This window comes from Dendrobates tinctorius, unplaced genomic scaffold (genome assembly GCF_039654945.1).
Source record: "Dendrobates tinctorius isolate UK_male_01 unplaced genomic scaffold, ASM3965494v1 ptg000312l, whole genome shotgun sequence".
NCBI classification, from domain to species: domain Eukaryota; kingdom Metazoa; phylum Chordata; class Amphibia; order Anura; family Dendrobatidae; genus Dendrobates; species Dendrobates tinctorius.
In genome coordinates, this window is record NW_027361979.1 from 3,624,567 (window position 1) to 3,642,595 (window position 18,029).

Consider the following 18,029-nt stretch of genomic DNA (forward strand, 5'->3'; position numbering starts at 1 on the left):
GTACTGTTGGGGCTAAAGTTAGTAATTTGGTTACGGTTGGGGTTAGGGTTAGGTTTGTGGTTAGGATTATGATTAGGGTTAGGGGTATGTTGGGATTAGGGTTTGGAGTTAGAATTGGGGGGTTTCCACTGTTTGGGCACATCAGGGGCTCTCTAAACGCGACATGGCGCCTAATCTCAATTCCAGTGAATTTTGCATTGAAAAGTCAAACGGCAATCCTTCCCTTCCGAGCTCTGCCATGTGCCCAAACAGTGGTTTACTCCCACATATAGAGTATCAGCATACTCATGACAAATTGCACTACAACTTTTGGGTCCACATTTTTCCTGTTACCTTTGGGAAAATAAAAAATTGGGGGCAAAAGATCATTTTTGTGAAAAGAAATATGATTTTTTATTTTTACAGCTCTACTTTATAAACTTCTGTGAAGCACTTGGGGGTTTAAAGTGCTCACCAAACATCTAGATAAGTTCCTTAGGGGGTATACTTTCCAAAATGGTGTTACTTGTGGGGGATTTCCACTGTTTAGGCACATTAATGGCTCTCCAAACGCCACATGGCATCCTATCTCAATTCCAGCCAATTTTGCATTGAAAAGTCAAATGGTTCTCCTTCCCTTCCGAGCTCTGCCATGCGCCCAAACAGTGGTTTACCTGCATATATGGGGTATCAGCGTACTCAGGACAAATTGCAGAACAACTTTTGGGGTCCAATTTCTCCTGTTATCCTTGGTAAAATAAAACAAATTGGTTCTGAAATAATTTTTTTGTGAAAAAAAGTTTAATGTTCATTTTAAAAAAAAAAAAAAAAAGCATTCCAAAAATTCCTGTGAAGCACCTTAAGGGTTAATAAACTTCTTTAATGTTGTTTTGAGCACCTTGAGGGGTGCAGTTTTTAGAATGGTGTCACTTTTGGGTATGTTCTAACATATAGACCCCTCAAAGTGACTTCAAATGTGATGTGGTCCTTAAAAAAAATGGTTTTGTAAATCTTGTTGTAAAAATAAGAAATTGCTGGTCAAATTTCAACCCTTATAACTTCCTAACAAAAAAATGTTGGTTCCAAAATTGTGCTCATGTAAAGTAGACATGTGGGAAATGTTAACTATTAAGTATTTTTATGACATATATCTCTGTGATTTAAGGGTACGGAAATTCAAAGTTGGAAAATTGCGAAATTTTCAAACATTTTCGCTAAATTTCTGGGTTTTTTTCAAAAACGCAAGTTATATCGAAGAAATTTTACCACTATCATGAAGTAAAATATGTCACGAGAAAAAAGTGTCAGAATCACCAGGATCCATGGAAGCGTTCCAAAGTTATTACCTCATAAAGGGACAGTGGTCAGAATTGTTAAAATTGGCCTGGTCATTAACATGCAAACCACCCTTTGGGGTAAAGGGGTTAAAGAGTCTGTTCCCATGATAAAAGGACATTTTAAAAAATCCTGTCAGACAATGCTACACTTAAAGTTTACATCAGCAGGAGGGCCAGGTCTAACCTTTTTATTGATATATTTTCCATCAGTGTGAACAGGAAATACAAAGATTTCTTCTTTCTCACATCTCAGGATTTGCCCTCACAATCAGTGCTCTTTTATTTTATTTTTTTTCCATAATTTTATTTTTATATATACACAGATGCTCTCTTGCATGTTGTCTCCTTCTTCCCATGTTCAGTCAGAAAATAAGAAAAGAAGGGCAACTATGATATTGGAAGCTGCTTTTTTGTCCCAAGAGCATTAGGTTCATATGGCTGAGATTTCTATGCCTGGGTGTATTTTTTTTTTTTTTTTATTTGTTTGCTTGCTCTCGATGTTAAGAACAAATTCCTCATCTAAAGTTTTCAAACCTTCTGTTAGGCGTCGGGTTCCTGCCTCTGCACAGGAGGAATCCCGAGCCTTGACCTCTGCGGTCTCCCATTCCTCTTTCCTTCTTTCGGCCCATTGAGCATGCCCGTGGGAAGTCCTCTCATTGGAGGTCTGAGGTCACATGCTCAGGTCCTATTGCTGCTCCTATTGGACCATTGGAAGGTCCTGGAGGGACGCTGCTATAAGAGTCGCATGGCCACACGGCCATGCGCTATTATAGACAGTAATTGGTAGTGATGTGTGTGATGATGGATGCTTGTGAACCGCTGAATGACTCATTATGAAACCCCTTCCCTTTGATACGCATGTTGGTAGGGTTTAGATTTCTGAGTCAGCGCCGAGTTGTGGCACTGCCTAGCGCCGCAGTGCTCCCAGCTCCTCACACATGCTAGCGCCAGAGTGCGCCACTCTACCTAAGGCACAACGGTACTGCAGCATCCGTTAGAGCGGCGCCGTGCGGATCCTATGCGCTTTCCAGTCCTGAGCTTAGGGTGGTTAGTGGCGTCTGCCAGAGCTGCGCTGTACACACATAGTGCTGTAAGCAACGTTCAGCTGCACCCTGTGACTGCTAACAGGGCACAGCATTCTATAAGCATCTGTCCATGCATCGCTGTTGCGGTGCTGAGCATTAGGGGGACTAGAGGGGCTCTAACCCTGTGTCCTTGGTGCAGAGTCCTGTGTCTTAGCTCTAGCGCTCTCCTGCCTAGTCCTGTGAGGATAAACAGGCTCTCACACTAGTTCCTGTTATGAATGTGTCACCGAGGAGGAAAAAACAAAAAGCAAGCTAAGCCCAGAAAACCGGAGAGGTTGGTAACTAGCGGATTGCAGACCCCTGATCCTATCCACAACAACTAGCAGTAGCCGTGGAGCGTGCCTACGGTGGTCCTAGACGCCTCGTCACGGCCGGAGAACTAAATAAGCCTAAAGAAAGAAAGGGAAAATCTAAACTGCCCTAGAGCAGACCCCAAAGCAATAGACAGCCCCCAACAATAGCAGAGAAAACTTAGCTTTAGGAAGGCAGGAACCAAACTGGAAACCAGAAGCCACAGTCAGGAAAAATCACCAGCAAGAAACTAGGGAGTCGGCTGCCTTAAATCCATTCAGAAACTCCTGATGTCCAATCGCAGTCCTCTTCCTCAGGTGGCCGGTCTCTGCCATTTAGATCAGCTTCATTACCTCCCTTCACCAACAGAGGGAGTCCAGATAGAGAACTCACTACTCCTCTGTCAGCACAGCCAGCTCCATAACCCTCACCAGAAGCCAGAGGCAAACCCGAAAATGAGCTCACAACAAGTTTCAGCGGCTCAGTGAGGTAACTGAGTTTGCTCCTGTACCTACTGGATCAGCGGATAACCCGCCGGTGTCTAGTTAGTGCTCCGCCATTACCAAGCAGCAGTTAATATCTCTGCACAGTGGACCCCGGGCTGTGAACGCACCTCTATACCATCTTATATTATTTGGTGCATTCCGCAAGCCCATAACACCTTCATTTGATAGAGAAATTCAAAACATATTTGAAAAGCATTGAATGAAATGGCAAGGTCGAGCAGGACCATTGCTCCATTCAAAATTTATGTGACTGATACAGAGACATCTTTTGAATCTGGTTGATTCTACCTTCCTGGCCTGCAGAATAAAGTTAATTTCAGATATTTATCTCACAGACGTTTCTTAAGGTTTTCTAGGACATGTCTGGGGAACCAGTTATTTACATTATTCTAATTTTCTTGCAGCAACTTTGTGTACCATAGAATGACACCTTATAGTCATTATGATCGCAAGAGTGCAAAGAGGCAGAATTTGAAGAATGCTTCAGATTCCAAATGACAAATTTTTAGATGTTAAATGGGTTTCCTTTATTTAATTTAAATCCTCCATATGTTTCCTCGGTGTAAAAACAAACTCTAAAACAAGCTATACTCACCCTTTACCTATAATTGTTAGCGCCACAGACTGTGAGGAGGAATACCCTGGAGTGGACCCTCTGGACCGTGGCACCGAGGGACCCCGGACGAGCAACCTGGTGTGACCGACCCCTATACAGGGATCGTTAGGCGCAAGACCAGAGACTCGAATGCCACGGCAGTCGGAACCAAGAGGGGCGGCTCGGAATGGTGCACAGGGCGTGAGCAGGAACAGACACAGGACTTGAACAGGCACGGTTACCGGACTGGAGCAGGCACGGACACAGGACTGGAGCTGGCACGGATACTGGACTGGAACAGGCACGGACACTGGACTGGAACAGGCACGGAGACAGGACTGGAGCAGGCACGGACACAGGACTTGAACAGGCAAGGACACAGGACTGGAGCTGGCACGGACACTGGACTGGAACAGGCACGGAGACTGGACTGGAGCAGGCACGGAGACAGGACTGGAGCAGGCACGGAGACAGGACTGGAGCAGGCACGGAGACAGGACTGGAACAGGCACGGAGACAGGACTGGAACAGGCACGGACAGAGGACTGGAACAGGCACGGACACAGGACAGGTACGGGCACGGACACAGGACTGGAGCAGGGCTGGAAGCAAGCACAGAGGTTAGGCAGCGAGCCGGATTCCAGCGGAGTACACAGGGCCTGAGGCGCAGAAGGAAACAACCACGGTCAGGCGCCTCCACTAAGGGAGGGCGGCCTGATATGGCTGCTGCTGAGCCCCCATTGGTCCGGCGGTGCAATTGGGGCAGGGCACCGCCGGAACCCAGCTTAGCGGCGGAGGACCGGCCGCGACCTACTGCGCATGCGCGGGACCCGCGGTGACGTCACCAGCCGTGGGCCGGAGGAAGGGAGAGGCCGACGCCGGGGCTGGAGGAAGCGAGGCTGCTGGAGGGAGCGCGGCTGCCGGACGAGGTGAGTATCGCTGCGCGCACGGGGGCGCAGGGCTGGGAGCGTGACGGGGGATCGGGGACCGTGACAGTACCCCCCCCTTAAGCCGCCCCCCGCTGCGGTAGGCAAAAAATTTCCTGAGAATGTGGGGGGCGTTGATGTTCTCCCGGGACTCCCAGGATCTCTCCTCAGGACCAAACCCCTCCCAGTCAACAAGGAAAAAGGTCCTCCCTCTAACACTCCTCATGGCGAGAATATCCCTCACTTCGAAAGTATCATCCGAGCCCACAGGCTGAGGAGCTGGAGTGGGTGAAGGATGGAATTGATTCAGGACCACAGGTTTCAGGAGGGAGACGTGGAAGGTGTTCGGGATACGGAGCGAAGCAGGCAACCTCAATTTGTAGGCGACTTCATTGACTCGATCCAGGACCTCAAAAGGACCTATGTACCGGGGGCCCAGCTTATAAGAGGGTAGTTTCAGTCGAATGTACTTGGATGAGAGCCAGACCTTATCCCCAATGTGAAACGGTGGAGGGTCCAGCCTCCTCTTGTCTGCGTGGTTCTTCATTCGCTCACTGGCCCTTTTGAGAGTGGAGTTGGTCTCGGACCAGATTTCAGAGAATTCCTGGAACAAGGAGTTGGCTGCCGGTACTTCAGAGGTTGGAGCGACAGGAAGAGGTATGTTAGGGTGTTTGCCGAATACCACAAAAAAGGGCGATTTAGTAGAGGATTCGCCGGCATGATTGTTGTAGGCGAATTCCGCCCAAGGAAGCAGATCAGCCCAATTATCCTGGTGGCCGTTGGAAAAATGCCGAAGGTATGCAGTCAGGATCTGGTTAGTTCGTTCCGCTTGCCCATTGGTTTGTGGATGATAGGCAGAAGAAAAATCCAAGGAAATATCCAGAAGTTTGCAAAGTGCTCTCTAAAATTTTGCCGTAAACTGTACCCCACGATCAGAGACAATTCGTTCAGGTAGACCATGTAGTCTGAAAATCTGATGGACGAAGATCTTGGCTAATCCGGGTGCGGAAGGGAGGCCGCTTAGCGGAATGAAATGCGCCATTTTAGAAAAGCGGTCCACTACCACAAGAATCACCGTACAGCCAGACGAACGGGGCAGATCCGTGATAAAGTCCATGGCGATATTCTCCCAAGGCGACTTCGGTACCGGCAGGGGAAGCAGCAGGCCAAATGGAGGACGACGGGGTGTCTTATTCCTAGCACAGGAGGAACAGGAGGCGACAAAGTCTGCCACATCTTGACGGAGAGTGGGCCACCAATAATACCGCGTTATGAGGGCCAGGGTCTTCCCAATTCCGGCATGACCAGCCAGTTTGGAGGAATGCCCCCACAGAAGAACTCTCCTCTTAACGTCCTCTGGTACGAGAGTCTTGCCCGGAGGTGGAGAAAGCAGAGACAACGGAGCCACTGTGATTATCTTCGTAGGCTCGATAACATGGGAAGGTTCCTCCCCAGATTCAGTTGGTTGAAAGACTCTGGATAGAGCATCGGCTTTAGCGTTCTTGTCTCCAGGGCGGAAGTGCAGCTCGAAATCAAAGCGGGCAAAAAACAGAGACCATCTAGCCTGTCGAGGATTGAGTCTCTGGGCGGTCTGGAGGTAGGCTAGATTTTTGTGGTCAGAGTAAACAATAAAAGGGTGAACTGCTCCTTCCAGAAGGTGACGCCACTCCTCCAATGCCAACTTCATGGCCAGAAGCTCACGGTCGCCAATCGAATAGTTACACTCTGCCGGCGAAAAGGCTCTGGAGAAAAAGCCACAAGGACGTAGGAGGCCCGAACCGGTCCTCTGGGACAAGACAGCCCCGGCGCCAGTCGAGGAAGCGTCCACCTCCAGCACGAAAGGCTTGCCGCTCTCAGGACGGATCAATACGGGAGCTGTGGAAAAAGCTTGTTTTAGCAACTGGAAGGCCTCTTCGGCTTCAGGTGTCCAGGAGTTGGCAGAGATCCCCTTTCGGGTAAGGGCCGAGATCGGCCTGGAGAGCGAGGAGAAGTGCGGAATGAACTGCCGATAGTAGTTTGCGAAGCCCAAGAAACGTTGAATAGCTCTTAAGCCAGCGGGGCGAGGCCACTTGAGAATGGCGGAGAGTTTCTCGGGATCCATCTGAAGCCCGGCATCGGAGATGATGTAGCCCAGAAAAGGCAGGGAGGTCTGTTCGAACAGGCACTTCTCCATCTTGGCATATAGACGATTCTCTCGAAGACGCCGAAGAACAAGGCGGACAGTCCTCCTGTGGGATGGAAGATCCGGGGAGAAGACCAGAATGTCATCCAGGTAGACTATGACACAGGAGTACAGGAGGTCTCGGAAGATTTCATTGACGAACTCCTGGAACACCGCCGGGGCATTGCACAGACCGAATGGCATCACCAAGTACTCATAATGACCGTCACGGGTGTTAAAGGCGGTCTTCCATTCATCGCCGGCACGGATGCGGATGAGGTTGTATGCCCCCCTGAGATCCAGTTTGGAGAAGATGCGTGCCCCCCTGAGACGGTCAAACAACTCCGGGATAAGAGGAAGTGGGTACCGGTTTTTGATAGTGATGTTGTTCAATCCTCTATAATCGATACATGGGCGCAGCGAACCGTCTTTCTTTTTAACGAAAAAGAACCCGGCGCCGGCAGGAGATGAAGACTTCTGAATGAATCCCTTGGCAAGGTTCTCCGTGACGTATTCGGACATGGCGGCGGATTCTGCAGGGGACAGCGGGTAGATCCTGCCCCTGGGAGGAGTAGAACCGGGGATAAGCTCAATCGGGCAGTCGAAGGCTCGATGCGGTGGAAGAACCTCCGACTCCTTCTTGTCGAAAACGTCTGCATAAGCCCAATAGGCGGAAGGAAGCCCAGAGAGATCCTGAGGTGGGCGAACGGGAACCACTGGCTGAATGGGGTTCAGACAGCGACCATGACACGGGTCTCCCCAGCGCAAGACCTCCCCGGTCGACCATTTGAGAACCGGCTGGTGTGTCCGTAACCACGGGAGACCGAGGAGAATGGCATGAGACAAGTCGGGCAGCACATAGAAGGCTACTTTTTCACGGTGGAGGGCACCGACTTGCAAGATTACCTCTTCTGTGACCGTGGTGATGGAGTCCAACAACGGTCGGCCATCAACGGAAGCGATAATCCGAGGGTTCTTCAGGGAGACCACGGGAATCCGATATTTGTCCACCACTTCACGCCGGATGAAGTTGCCTGCTGAGCCCGAATCCACATAGGCCACCTCGGACCCACGCCTCCCCCCTGAAAGCAGAAGAACGGAAAGTGTGAGGGCCTGAGAGGAATCATAATCACCTAGGAAGGCCTCTCTTACCTGGCCTAGGTGGAAGAGTCTCCCGGTCTCTCAGGACAAGAGCGGATGAAGTGGGATGCCCCTCCACAGTAAAGACAAAGCCCTTGCTCCCGTCTCTCCCTCTGACGTCTCTCAGCCATCCGGACCCGATCTACCTGCATGGGCTCAGGGGGCGGAGTATGTCCAGGACCAGGCGGACGAGGATTAAAGGACCGGCTAGCGATCTGGGCCGGCCTAATGGGCCTCCTATCCCTCGCCGTTTCCCGGGCGCGCTCCTGGAACCTGAGGTCAATTCGAGTGGCCAGGGAGATGAGGTCCTCGAGGTTGGTGGGGGTATCACGCCCCGCCAACTCGTCCTTAATTCTGCCCGACAACCCACGCCAAAAGGCCCCGACCAATGCCGCGTTATTCCAACCCAATTCGGAGGACATGGTGCGGAACCGAATGGCGTATTGACCAACAGTCAGGGAGCCCTGGTGTAGGTTGAAAAGAGATTCGGTAAGCGAGGCTACCCGTCCAGGCTCATCGAACACCTTACGAAAGGTGTCCAAGAAGAGCGGGATGTTAGAAACAATAGGATCGTCCCTCTCCCAGAGCGGATTTAACCAAGATAAGGCCTCTCCCTCCAGATGGGACATGATGAAGGCCACCTTGGCCCGATCGGAAGGATACTGATGAGGCTGAAGCTCAAAATGCAAGCCACACTGGTTTAGGAACCCTCTACACTGTCTGGGGTCCCCAGCGTATCGGGGTGGTTTGGCAAGGCGAGGAGAGGGGAACGGAGCGGGACTGGGGATGGCGGCCAAGGCCGCAGCGGCGGACTGGAGATCTCCCAGACGGCTATCTACCGAGGCCATATATGACAAAATGTGGGACTGAGCGTCCCGCTGCTGGCTCAACTCCTGCTGGAGGCCGGCCAGCTGTGCGGCATTCCCCGGATCGGCCGCCTGGAGAGCGGACAAGCGGGACTCCATGGCCTTCATGACCGACATAATGCGCCCCTGGTTCTCCCGTAAAAAGACAAGCTCCTTTTGACCGGGAGCGGCAGCACCGGCGGGATCCATGGCCTGACCGTACTGTTAGCGCCACAGACTGTGAGGAGGAATACCCTGGAGTGGACCCTCTGGACCGTGGCACCGAGGGACCCCGGACGAGCAACCTGGTGTGACCGACCCCTATACAGGGATCGTTAGGCGCAAGACCAGAGACTCGAATGGCACGGCAGCCGGAACCAAGAGGGGCGGCTCGGAATGGTGCACAGGGCGTGAGCAGGAACAGACACAGGACTTGAACAGGCATGGTTACCGGACTGGAGCAGGCACGGACACAGGACTGGAGCTGGCACGGATACTGGACTGGAACAGGCACGGACATTGGACTGGAACAGGCACGGAGACAGGGCTGGAGCAGGCACGGACACAGGACTGGAGCTGGCACGGACACTGGACTGGAACAGGCACGGACACTGGACTGGAACAGGCACGGACACTGGACTGGAACAGGCACGGAGACTGGACTGGAGCAGGCACGGAGACTGGACTGGAGCAGGCACGGAGACAGGACTGGAGCAGGCACGGAGACAGGACTGGAGCAGGCACGGAGACAGGACTGGAACAGGCACGGAGACAGGACTGGAACAGGCACGGACACATGACTGGAACGGGCACGGACACAGGACAGGTACGGGCACGGACACAGGACTGGAGCAGGGCTGGAAGCAAGCACAGAGGTTAGGCAGCGAGCCGGATTCCAGCGGAGTACACAGGGCCTGAGGCGCAGAAGGAAACAACCACGGTCAGGCGCCTCCACTAAGGGAGGGCGGCCTGATATGGCTGCTGCTGAGCCCCCATTGGTCCGGCGGTGCAATTGGGGCAGGGCACCGCCGGAACCCAGCTTAGCGGCGGAGGACCGGCCGCGACCTACTGCGCATGCGCGGGACCCACGGTGACGTCACCAGCCGTGGGCCGGAGGAAGGGAGAGGCCGACGCCGGGGCTGGAGGAAGCGAGGCTGCTGGAGGGAGCGCGGCTGCCGGACGAGGTGAGTATCGCTGCGCGCACGGGGGCGCAGGGCTGGGAGCGTGACAGGGGGATCGGGGACCGTGACAATAATCTAGCAATGCCTCACTGCTGCAGCACCCACTGAATCAATTCCTGGGCTCACTGGTCAAGCCATCGTACACAGAAGACCACAAAGACCAGTGAATGACTAGCATCAGTAGTCACATCCATTGCTGGACCGTCGGAAGAGGAGTGTGGCTCAATTTGATGTTTTTACACTTGAGATGGCAATGGAGGGTAGAAAATTAATAAAATAAACCCTCCTTGAACTTTTTGTGAAAAAGTTATGACAAACTGCTAGCAAATGTTCTGAATGTATGTAGATTACAACTTTAACAATTTACAGCTTAATTTAATATGTGTAATTCTTAAATTCTATATTTTTTTATTTTACAGAAAACAACTGCAGTGTGGCATAAACCACAATTGTGTGTTGGAGGCATTGATCTTCCACCTCAAACAATTGGTATCTGTAAAACTCCAGATTTCTGGTTAAAAGTTGGCGTAATTAGTGGCATTTGTTCTGCACTTGTGCTTACGGCGGTCACTGGTTACTTCTGGAAGAAAAATAGAAAGTAAGTGTTTAATACAATGTATATGGAAATAATTGTGCCGAATATCCTGTTGAAGTTGACATTCCTAAACACAATTAATTTCATATTTTCAATGTTTCCTAGATTGGAGTACAATTATTCCCGACTGATGATGAATGCTCCATCCAAGGAGGGTGAACTTCCAGCTGCTGACAGCTGTGCTATTATGGAAGGAGAAGATGCAGAAGATGAGCTGTTATATACCACCCGTCATTCTATATTGCGTAAATTTATATCATTGACTGAAAAGGTACGTTTTGCTTCTTAAATATTATTTTTTTTAAATTCCATAATGTTGACAAGAGAAAATTAAGATTACTTTATCAAAGTGGTTAAGGGACAAGACACAGCTCCGTCGTAAATGTTGAATCCTCTAAATGGGCTAAAGTGAGCAGTGGGGGACCACAAAGATCGATATTGGGCCCAATTCTTTGTAATCTGTTTATTAATGACCTTATGGGTGGACTGAGAGTACCGTGTCAGTCTTTGCTGATTAAAGAAAACTATGTAAGATAAAACATGGCAGTTTAATGATGATAACTGTGGAGTAATTCAATTCTTGGATAAACCGTAAATAGAAATATACTGTGAATTACAGGGAAAGAGAAGGACTTGGGTATTCTGGTTACAAGTAAGCGGAGCAGCAAAAGCAAACAAGATTTTAAAATGTATATCAAACAAAATGTTAAAATCCTGTAATCCCAACGTATTAATCCACCTTTATAAATCACTGGTGAGGCCACATATAGAATATGGGATCCTGTTTTAGGCTCCACATTTTCAAAAAGATATTCAGTAGTTAGTCAGTTCAAAGGCGGGCAACTAAATTATTACATGGAATGGAAGGTCTCTCATAAGATGAAAGGTTAGAAAAGTTGGGCTTGTTTAGCTTAGAAAAAGACGTCTCAGCGGAGATTTAGTTTATACTGTGGGTTTGGAAAGTATTCAGATCCCTTTAAATTTTTCAATTTGTTTCATTGCAACCATTTGGTAAATGCAAAAAAGGTTAATTTTTTTTCTCATTAATGTTCACTCTGCACCCCATCTTGACTGAAAAAAATAAATGTAGAAATTTTTGCAAATTTATTAAAAAAAGAAAAACTGAAATATCACATGGTCATAAGTATTCAGACATTTTGCTCAGACACTCATATTTACCGTATTTTTCGGACCATAAGACGCACTTTTTTCCCAAAAAATTTTGGGGGAAAGTGGGGGGGTGCATCTTATGGTCACAATGTTCCTACCTCCGAGGCTGGTGCAGGTGCCGCGGGCTCTGTAGTGCGGTGGTGGCAGCGGGCTGTGCTCCGGTGCAGGGGTAGCGGCTCTCTGTGCTCCGGTGCAGGGGCGGCGGCTCCGTCGGCATTTCCTCCAAGCCCGGAGGCCCCCGCACATCCCATGCTGGCCCCCGCCATGTTGCTGTGGCCTCCGGGAGCATGGACGCCGGAAAGATGGCCGCCGGTCCGGGGACGGCACATGCGCAGGTTCAGATCTCGTCCCGAGATGTCGGGGGACGTGATCTCGTTGCCGAGATTTGAATCTCGTCCCCCGAGATCTTGGGACGAGATCTGAACCTGCGCATGCGCTGTCCCCAGACCGGCGGCCATCTTTCTGGCGTCCATGCTCCCGGAGGCCACCGCAACATGGCGGTGGCTAGCAAGGGATGTGCGGGGGCCTCCGGGCTTGGAGGAAATGCCGGCGGAGCCGCCGCCCCTGCACCAGAGCACAGAGAGCCGCCACCCTCACCCCACAGAGCCCACCTGCCCCAGCCCAGCTGCCCCAGCACAGCCCTGCTGCCCCAGCACAGCACACCTGCCCCAGCCCAGCTGCCCCAGCACAGTCCTGCTGCCCCAGCACAGCACACCTGCCCCAGCACAGCACAGCTGCCACAGCCCAGCTGCCCCAGCACAGCCCACTTGCCCCAGCACAGTCCACCTGCCCCAGCCCAGCTGCCCCAGTACAGCCCAGCTGCTCCAGCACAACCAACCTGCCCCAGCACAGAACCGCCACCGCACGAGCCTGGACCACTGAATGACCCCTGTGACCACTCCTCCACCTGTGCCGGATCCCTTCCCAGGTAATCTGAATTCGGACTGTAAGACGGACCCCCATTTGACATATTATTATTTTTTTCCCTATTTTCCTTCTGAAAATTGGGGTGCGTCTTATGGTCCGGTGCGTCTTATAGTCCGAAAAATACGGTAAGTCACATGCTGTCAATTTCCTTGTGATCCTCCTTGAGATGGTTCTACTCCTTCATTGGAGTCCAGATGTGTTTAATTAAACTGAAAGGACTTGATTTCTAAAGGCACACACCTGTCTATAAAAGACCTCACAGCTCACTGTGCATATAAGACCAAATTGGAATCATGAGGTCAAAGGAACTGGCCAAGGAGCTCAGAGACAGAATTGTGGCAAGGCACAGATCTGGCCAAGGTTACAAAAGAATTTCTGTAGTACTTAAGGTTCTTAAGAGCACAGTGGCCTCCATAATCCTTAAATTGAAGAAGTTTGGGACCATCAGACGTCTTCCTAGGCCTGGCTGTCCAGCCAAACTGAGCAGTTGTTGGAGAAGAGCCTTGGTGAGAGAGGTAAAGAAGAACCCCAAGATCACTGTGGCTGAGCTCCACAGTTGCAATAGGGAGATGGGAGAAAGTTCCACAAAGTCAACTATCACTGTAGCCCTCCACCAGTCGGGCCTTTATGGCAGAGTGACCCGATGGAAGCTTCTCCTCAGTGCCAGACATATGAAAGCCCGCATAGAGTTTGCCAAAAAGCACAGGAAGGACTCCAAGACTATGAGAAATAAAATTCTCTCATCTGATGAGACAAAGACAGAACTTTTTGGTGATAATTCTAAGCTTTATGTGTGGAGAAAACCAGGCACGGTGCAGAAACTAATCCCACCACTGCACTGAAACACACAAAAGGAAAGTTACAAAACAGGGGAAACACCACTTAGCTTTGCTCTGTTGCTCTTGCTCCCAGCAACAGAGTCCAGCACCAGAATGCAGCTTTCCTCCAGAATAGCTGCTACTCCACCAAGCTTTGTCAGAGCTGCAAGGAACACCTCTCTGTAATTCCTTCCTTAACCAGACTCCACACCAGAGCTCTCCTGAGCTGCAAGGAACTCCTCTCAGCAGTTCCTTCCTTCATCAGTCTTGGTTGGAAATGAGCAATATCACCAATAGTGAGTGAGCGAACAAGACACACCTATATAGTTAAACCAGAGCAATCACACCTGTTAGTGATAATCATGTGCACTAAACTAAAGTAACCAGAGTGCAATGACCCTACCGGCCATCGAGGGCAAAACTAGAACTGAAATCACCACAGTGCAATGACCCTAATGGCCACCGGGGGCAAAACTATCTTTAAGCACACAGCTTAAGGAAAAAAAAAGGTTACTTGTGCATTTATCTGTCATAATCCAACCTGGATCATGACAGTACCCTCCCTCAATGAGGGGCCTCTGGACCCTCAAGACCGCTCCTCATCAGGGAATCACCTACAGCGGGGAAACCCAGGTCCAGAGTTCACCCCAGAAACTACCTACACTTCAGGTTTATGACAAACGAGCACCGCTGGTATTGGCAATGTATGTTCTGGAGGCACCACACATCTCCGAAGCGCCGACCTGGGGAACGAGTTGTGTATGTGTATGTTTTGGGGTAACATGAACTGGTAAGACTCCGCAACACACTTCCACTGGATGCTTTTTGGTGGCCACCCATACATGCTCGTTCACACACAGGTCCGGACCTGAACGTTTATTGCCACACATTTGTTGGTCACAATTCGGTGAACTCTTATTGGAACTAACAACAGAGGCGTCCCCCTGTGTCACTACACTCACACCCCCGCAATTCACCAAGGGGTACACCACCCTCCTACCCCTTCCACCACGAGGTCTGCGCCTCCCAGGGTTGGTTAACGGCGAGGGTTGAGACTTGCCCCTACTCTCCTGTAGCACCTCCGCTGCTCTCACTGGTGAGGAAGGGGACATTTGTAGAGAGACGGTAGAGACAGTAGCCCCTAGGCAGCAGCCCTCACACGACTGCTCCCAGCTGACTACTTCCCTAGTCCGCCAATCTGAAACCGGGTTGTGTTTTTAAGACCAAGGGGGGCCCACAACGATAGATGCTGGATTTCCCTCTAAGTCGTAGCATGACTGGGACTCATCCTGATGTCCGCTATACAGCTCAATGTCTTCTACGACTTGGTTTAACCCCCCCTGGCTCAGTGGGACAGCGTTAATGGCCTGGACGCTTATAAGGTTTGTCCAGCGTCTTACACCTCAGACTGAGTCTGGACAACCTGAGCATCCACCAGACTGACTTCTGCTCCACTGTTCACAAGCACCGGTATGCCCTCGGGTACCTCGCCAACCATCACCTCTGCTGACATAGTACCTTCTGAGGGCGAGGAGGAAATATACACTCCCAGGTCGTCTTCCTCCACACGACCAGGGGGACACGGCTTCTCTGATATTACCAAAGTTTCGGTGTGAGTGCCAAGGACTAAATCATTAGTCTGCTCACTACAGGGACGTACCCCTTCACCTTGGGGAACATCAGGCAGCACCATGGAGACACCAACTCCATCCACCTGCCTGGGTATGTCTGCCTGTATAAGCAAGTCCTGCTCCCCAGCAGGGACTCCACGTCACATCCTCGCCAAAGCCGTATATGGACCCTCTATTTGAGGCAGAGGATAAGCCTCAGACCCATAATTCCACTGCAGGTGCTGCTGAAACACATCATTCAGCTCCTCACTAACCTCAGTGAGGGCCAGCAGCAACTGCTCACCGGTCTGCACTTGGCCCATGGCTCACCAGAGAAAAAAAATGTTGTGGTTGGTGATAATGTGATGGTCATGTGTGACTGGACACACCGCCTCCAGCAGGGTGAATTTCTATGGCACACGTGACCCTGGATACACCGCCTCCAGTAGGGCGAATTTAAATAATATAATGTGCAGCCAGATACACCGCTTCCAGCAAGTGAATTTCAGTATTACACGTATAACTGGATACACCGCCTCCAGCAGGGCGAATTAAATAATATAGGGAAACACCAGGGAAACTGATACAATGGAGGGCCCTGCGATAGGGAACGGGGACGTGGAGACCTCCTGCACTCCCCTGAGCCAGTCTCTACACTCCTAACAGTCCCTATACAGGCTCCGCACCTGTCGCCGAGCTGGAACCTAAGAACCCTAGCTTGCCCTGCACCTAGCCCTTTGGATGGTGCAGAAACTAATCCCACCACTGCACTGAAACACACAAAAGGAAAGTTACAAAACAGGGGAAACACCACTTAGCTTTGCTCTGTTGCTCTTGCTCCCAGCAACAGAGTCCAGCACCAGAATGCAGCTTTCCTCCAGAATAGCTGCTACTCCACCAAGCTTTGTCAGAGCTGCAAGCAACACCTCTATGTAATTCCTTCCTTCGCCAGACTCCACACCAGAGCTCTCCTGAGCTGCAAGGAACTCCTCTCAGTAGTTCCTTCCTTCACCAGTCTTGGTTGGAAATGAGCAATATCACCAACAGTGAGTGAGCGAACAAGACACACCTATATAGTTAAACCAGAGCAATCACACCTGTTAGTGATAATCACGTGCACTAAACTAAAGTAACCAGAGTGCAATGACCCTACCGGCCACTGGGGGCAAAACTAGAACTGAAATCACCACAGTGCAATGACCCTAATGGCCATCGGGGGCAAACCTATCTTTAAGCACACAGCTTAAGGAGAAAAAAAAGGTTACTTGTGCATTTATCTGTCATAATCCAACCTGGATCATGACAGGTGGCAGCATCATGCTATGGGGGTGTTTTTCAGCTGCAGGGACAGGACGACTGGTTGCAATTGAAGTAAACATGAATGCAGCCAAGTACAGAGATATCCTGAATGAAAACCTCTTCCAGAGTGTTCTGGACCTCAGACTTGGTCGAAGGTTCACCTTCCAACAAGACAATGACTCTAAGTATACAGCTAAAATAACAAAGGAGTGGCTTCAGAACAATTCTGTGACCATTCTTGACTGCCCCAGCCAGAGCCCTGAGCCCTGATCTCAACCCAATTGATCATCTCTGGAGAGACCTGAAAATGGCTGTCCACCAACGTTCACCATCCAACCTGACGGAACTGGAGAGGAAGAATGGCAGAGGATCCCCAAATCCAGGTGTGAAAAACTTGTTGTATTGTTCCCAACAAGACTCATGGCTGTACTAGCTCAAAAGGGTGCTTCTACTCAATACTGAGCAAAAGGTCTGAATGCTTATGACAATGTGATATTTCAGTTTTTCTGTTTTAATAAATTTGCAAACATTTCTACATTTCTGCTTTTTTTTCAGTCAAGATAGGGTGCAGAGTGTACATTAATGAGGAGAAAAAAATGAACTTTTTAGAATTTACCAAATGGCTGCAATGAAACAAAAAGTGAAAAATGTTAAGGGCCTTGAATACTTTCCATTCCCACTGTATGTATAAATATGTGTGGTCAGTACAAAGGACTGGCAATAACAAACATGTTGTTTTTTTTGGGGGGGGGGGTTCTTTGTGTTTTATTTTATTTTTTTAGTATTTTTTTTACTTAGTCCCTTTATGGGACTTTCATGTTTGACACTCTGATCGCTGTTATAAAACACTGCAATGCTTTATCACTGTCAGTTCTGCACTGACACAAGCTTGTTAAACCATGCTCTGATCATGGTATAACAAGCTGTGGAGACATGGGGGGTGTCAGCGGGTTCCCGGTCCGCTAGCCGAAACCGCATGGCCCACGGATCATCCCACCGAACGCCTACTCTCCTTTTACCTTGTGTGTAATACTACTCAGACTATGCAGGGTGAGGGTAAAACAGTGTGGCTATACTTTATTGAACCACAAAACAGGCAAATTACAAGTAGAACAGTCCCAGCAAAATATCTAAGAAGGTAGAAATTACAGAGTCTCACCCTTCCACTTACTACCCCACCTGTGGCACGCACACAGAGATGAGGTAACGACAAGCTTAGGAAGATAACAGTCAATTGATGTAGAAGGCCAATTAACCGGAGGGTCACAACCTGGCTTCTCTGAACATCTCCATGGAGCCAGGTGACCAGTGGGTCCCATTCCTGGCTTTCATAAACATATCCATGGGGCTCACATGACCGGTTGATACAAATCCTGAATAACCCAAAATTATCCATAGTTCAGCGATGGTCAATATTCCTTCAGCAGGGGCCGTGGTTCCCTAAGTTGGCATCATGTAGAATGACAAATCTGTGTCCCTCGTGATGAAGCCAAGATGTCCTGGCTGCTGTCCTGTAGAGAGAAAAAAACACAAAAATTGAGCTTGGTTTGAGTTGGTATACATG

The 18,029-nt window shown here is 50.0% G+C and overlaps 1 protein-coding gene across 2 annotated transcripts in view; it reads left to right on the forward strand.

Moving 5' to 3' along the window:
• ELAPOR1 (endosome-lysosome associated apoptosis and autophagy regulator 1) overlaps positions 1-18,029 on the forward strand; it is a 402,340-nt gene that overhangs the window by 375,608 nt on the left and 8,703 nt on the right. For both annotated transcript variants that reach the window (XM_073561048.1, XM_073561047.1), the window contains 2 exons: positions 10,466-10,644; positions 10,747-10,912. In XM_073561048.1, the coding sequence (XP_073417149.1) occupies positions 10,466-10,644; positions 10,747-10,912 (345 nt within the window). The remainder of the gene's footprint in view (positions 1-10,465; positions 10,645-10,746; positions 10,913-18,029) is intronic.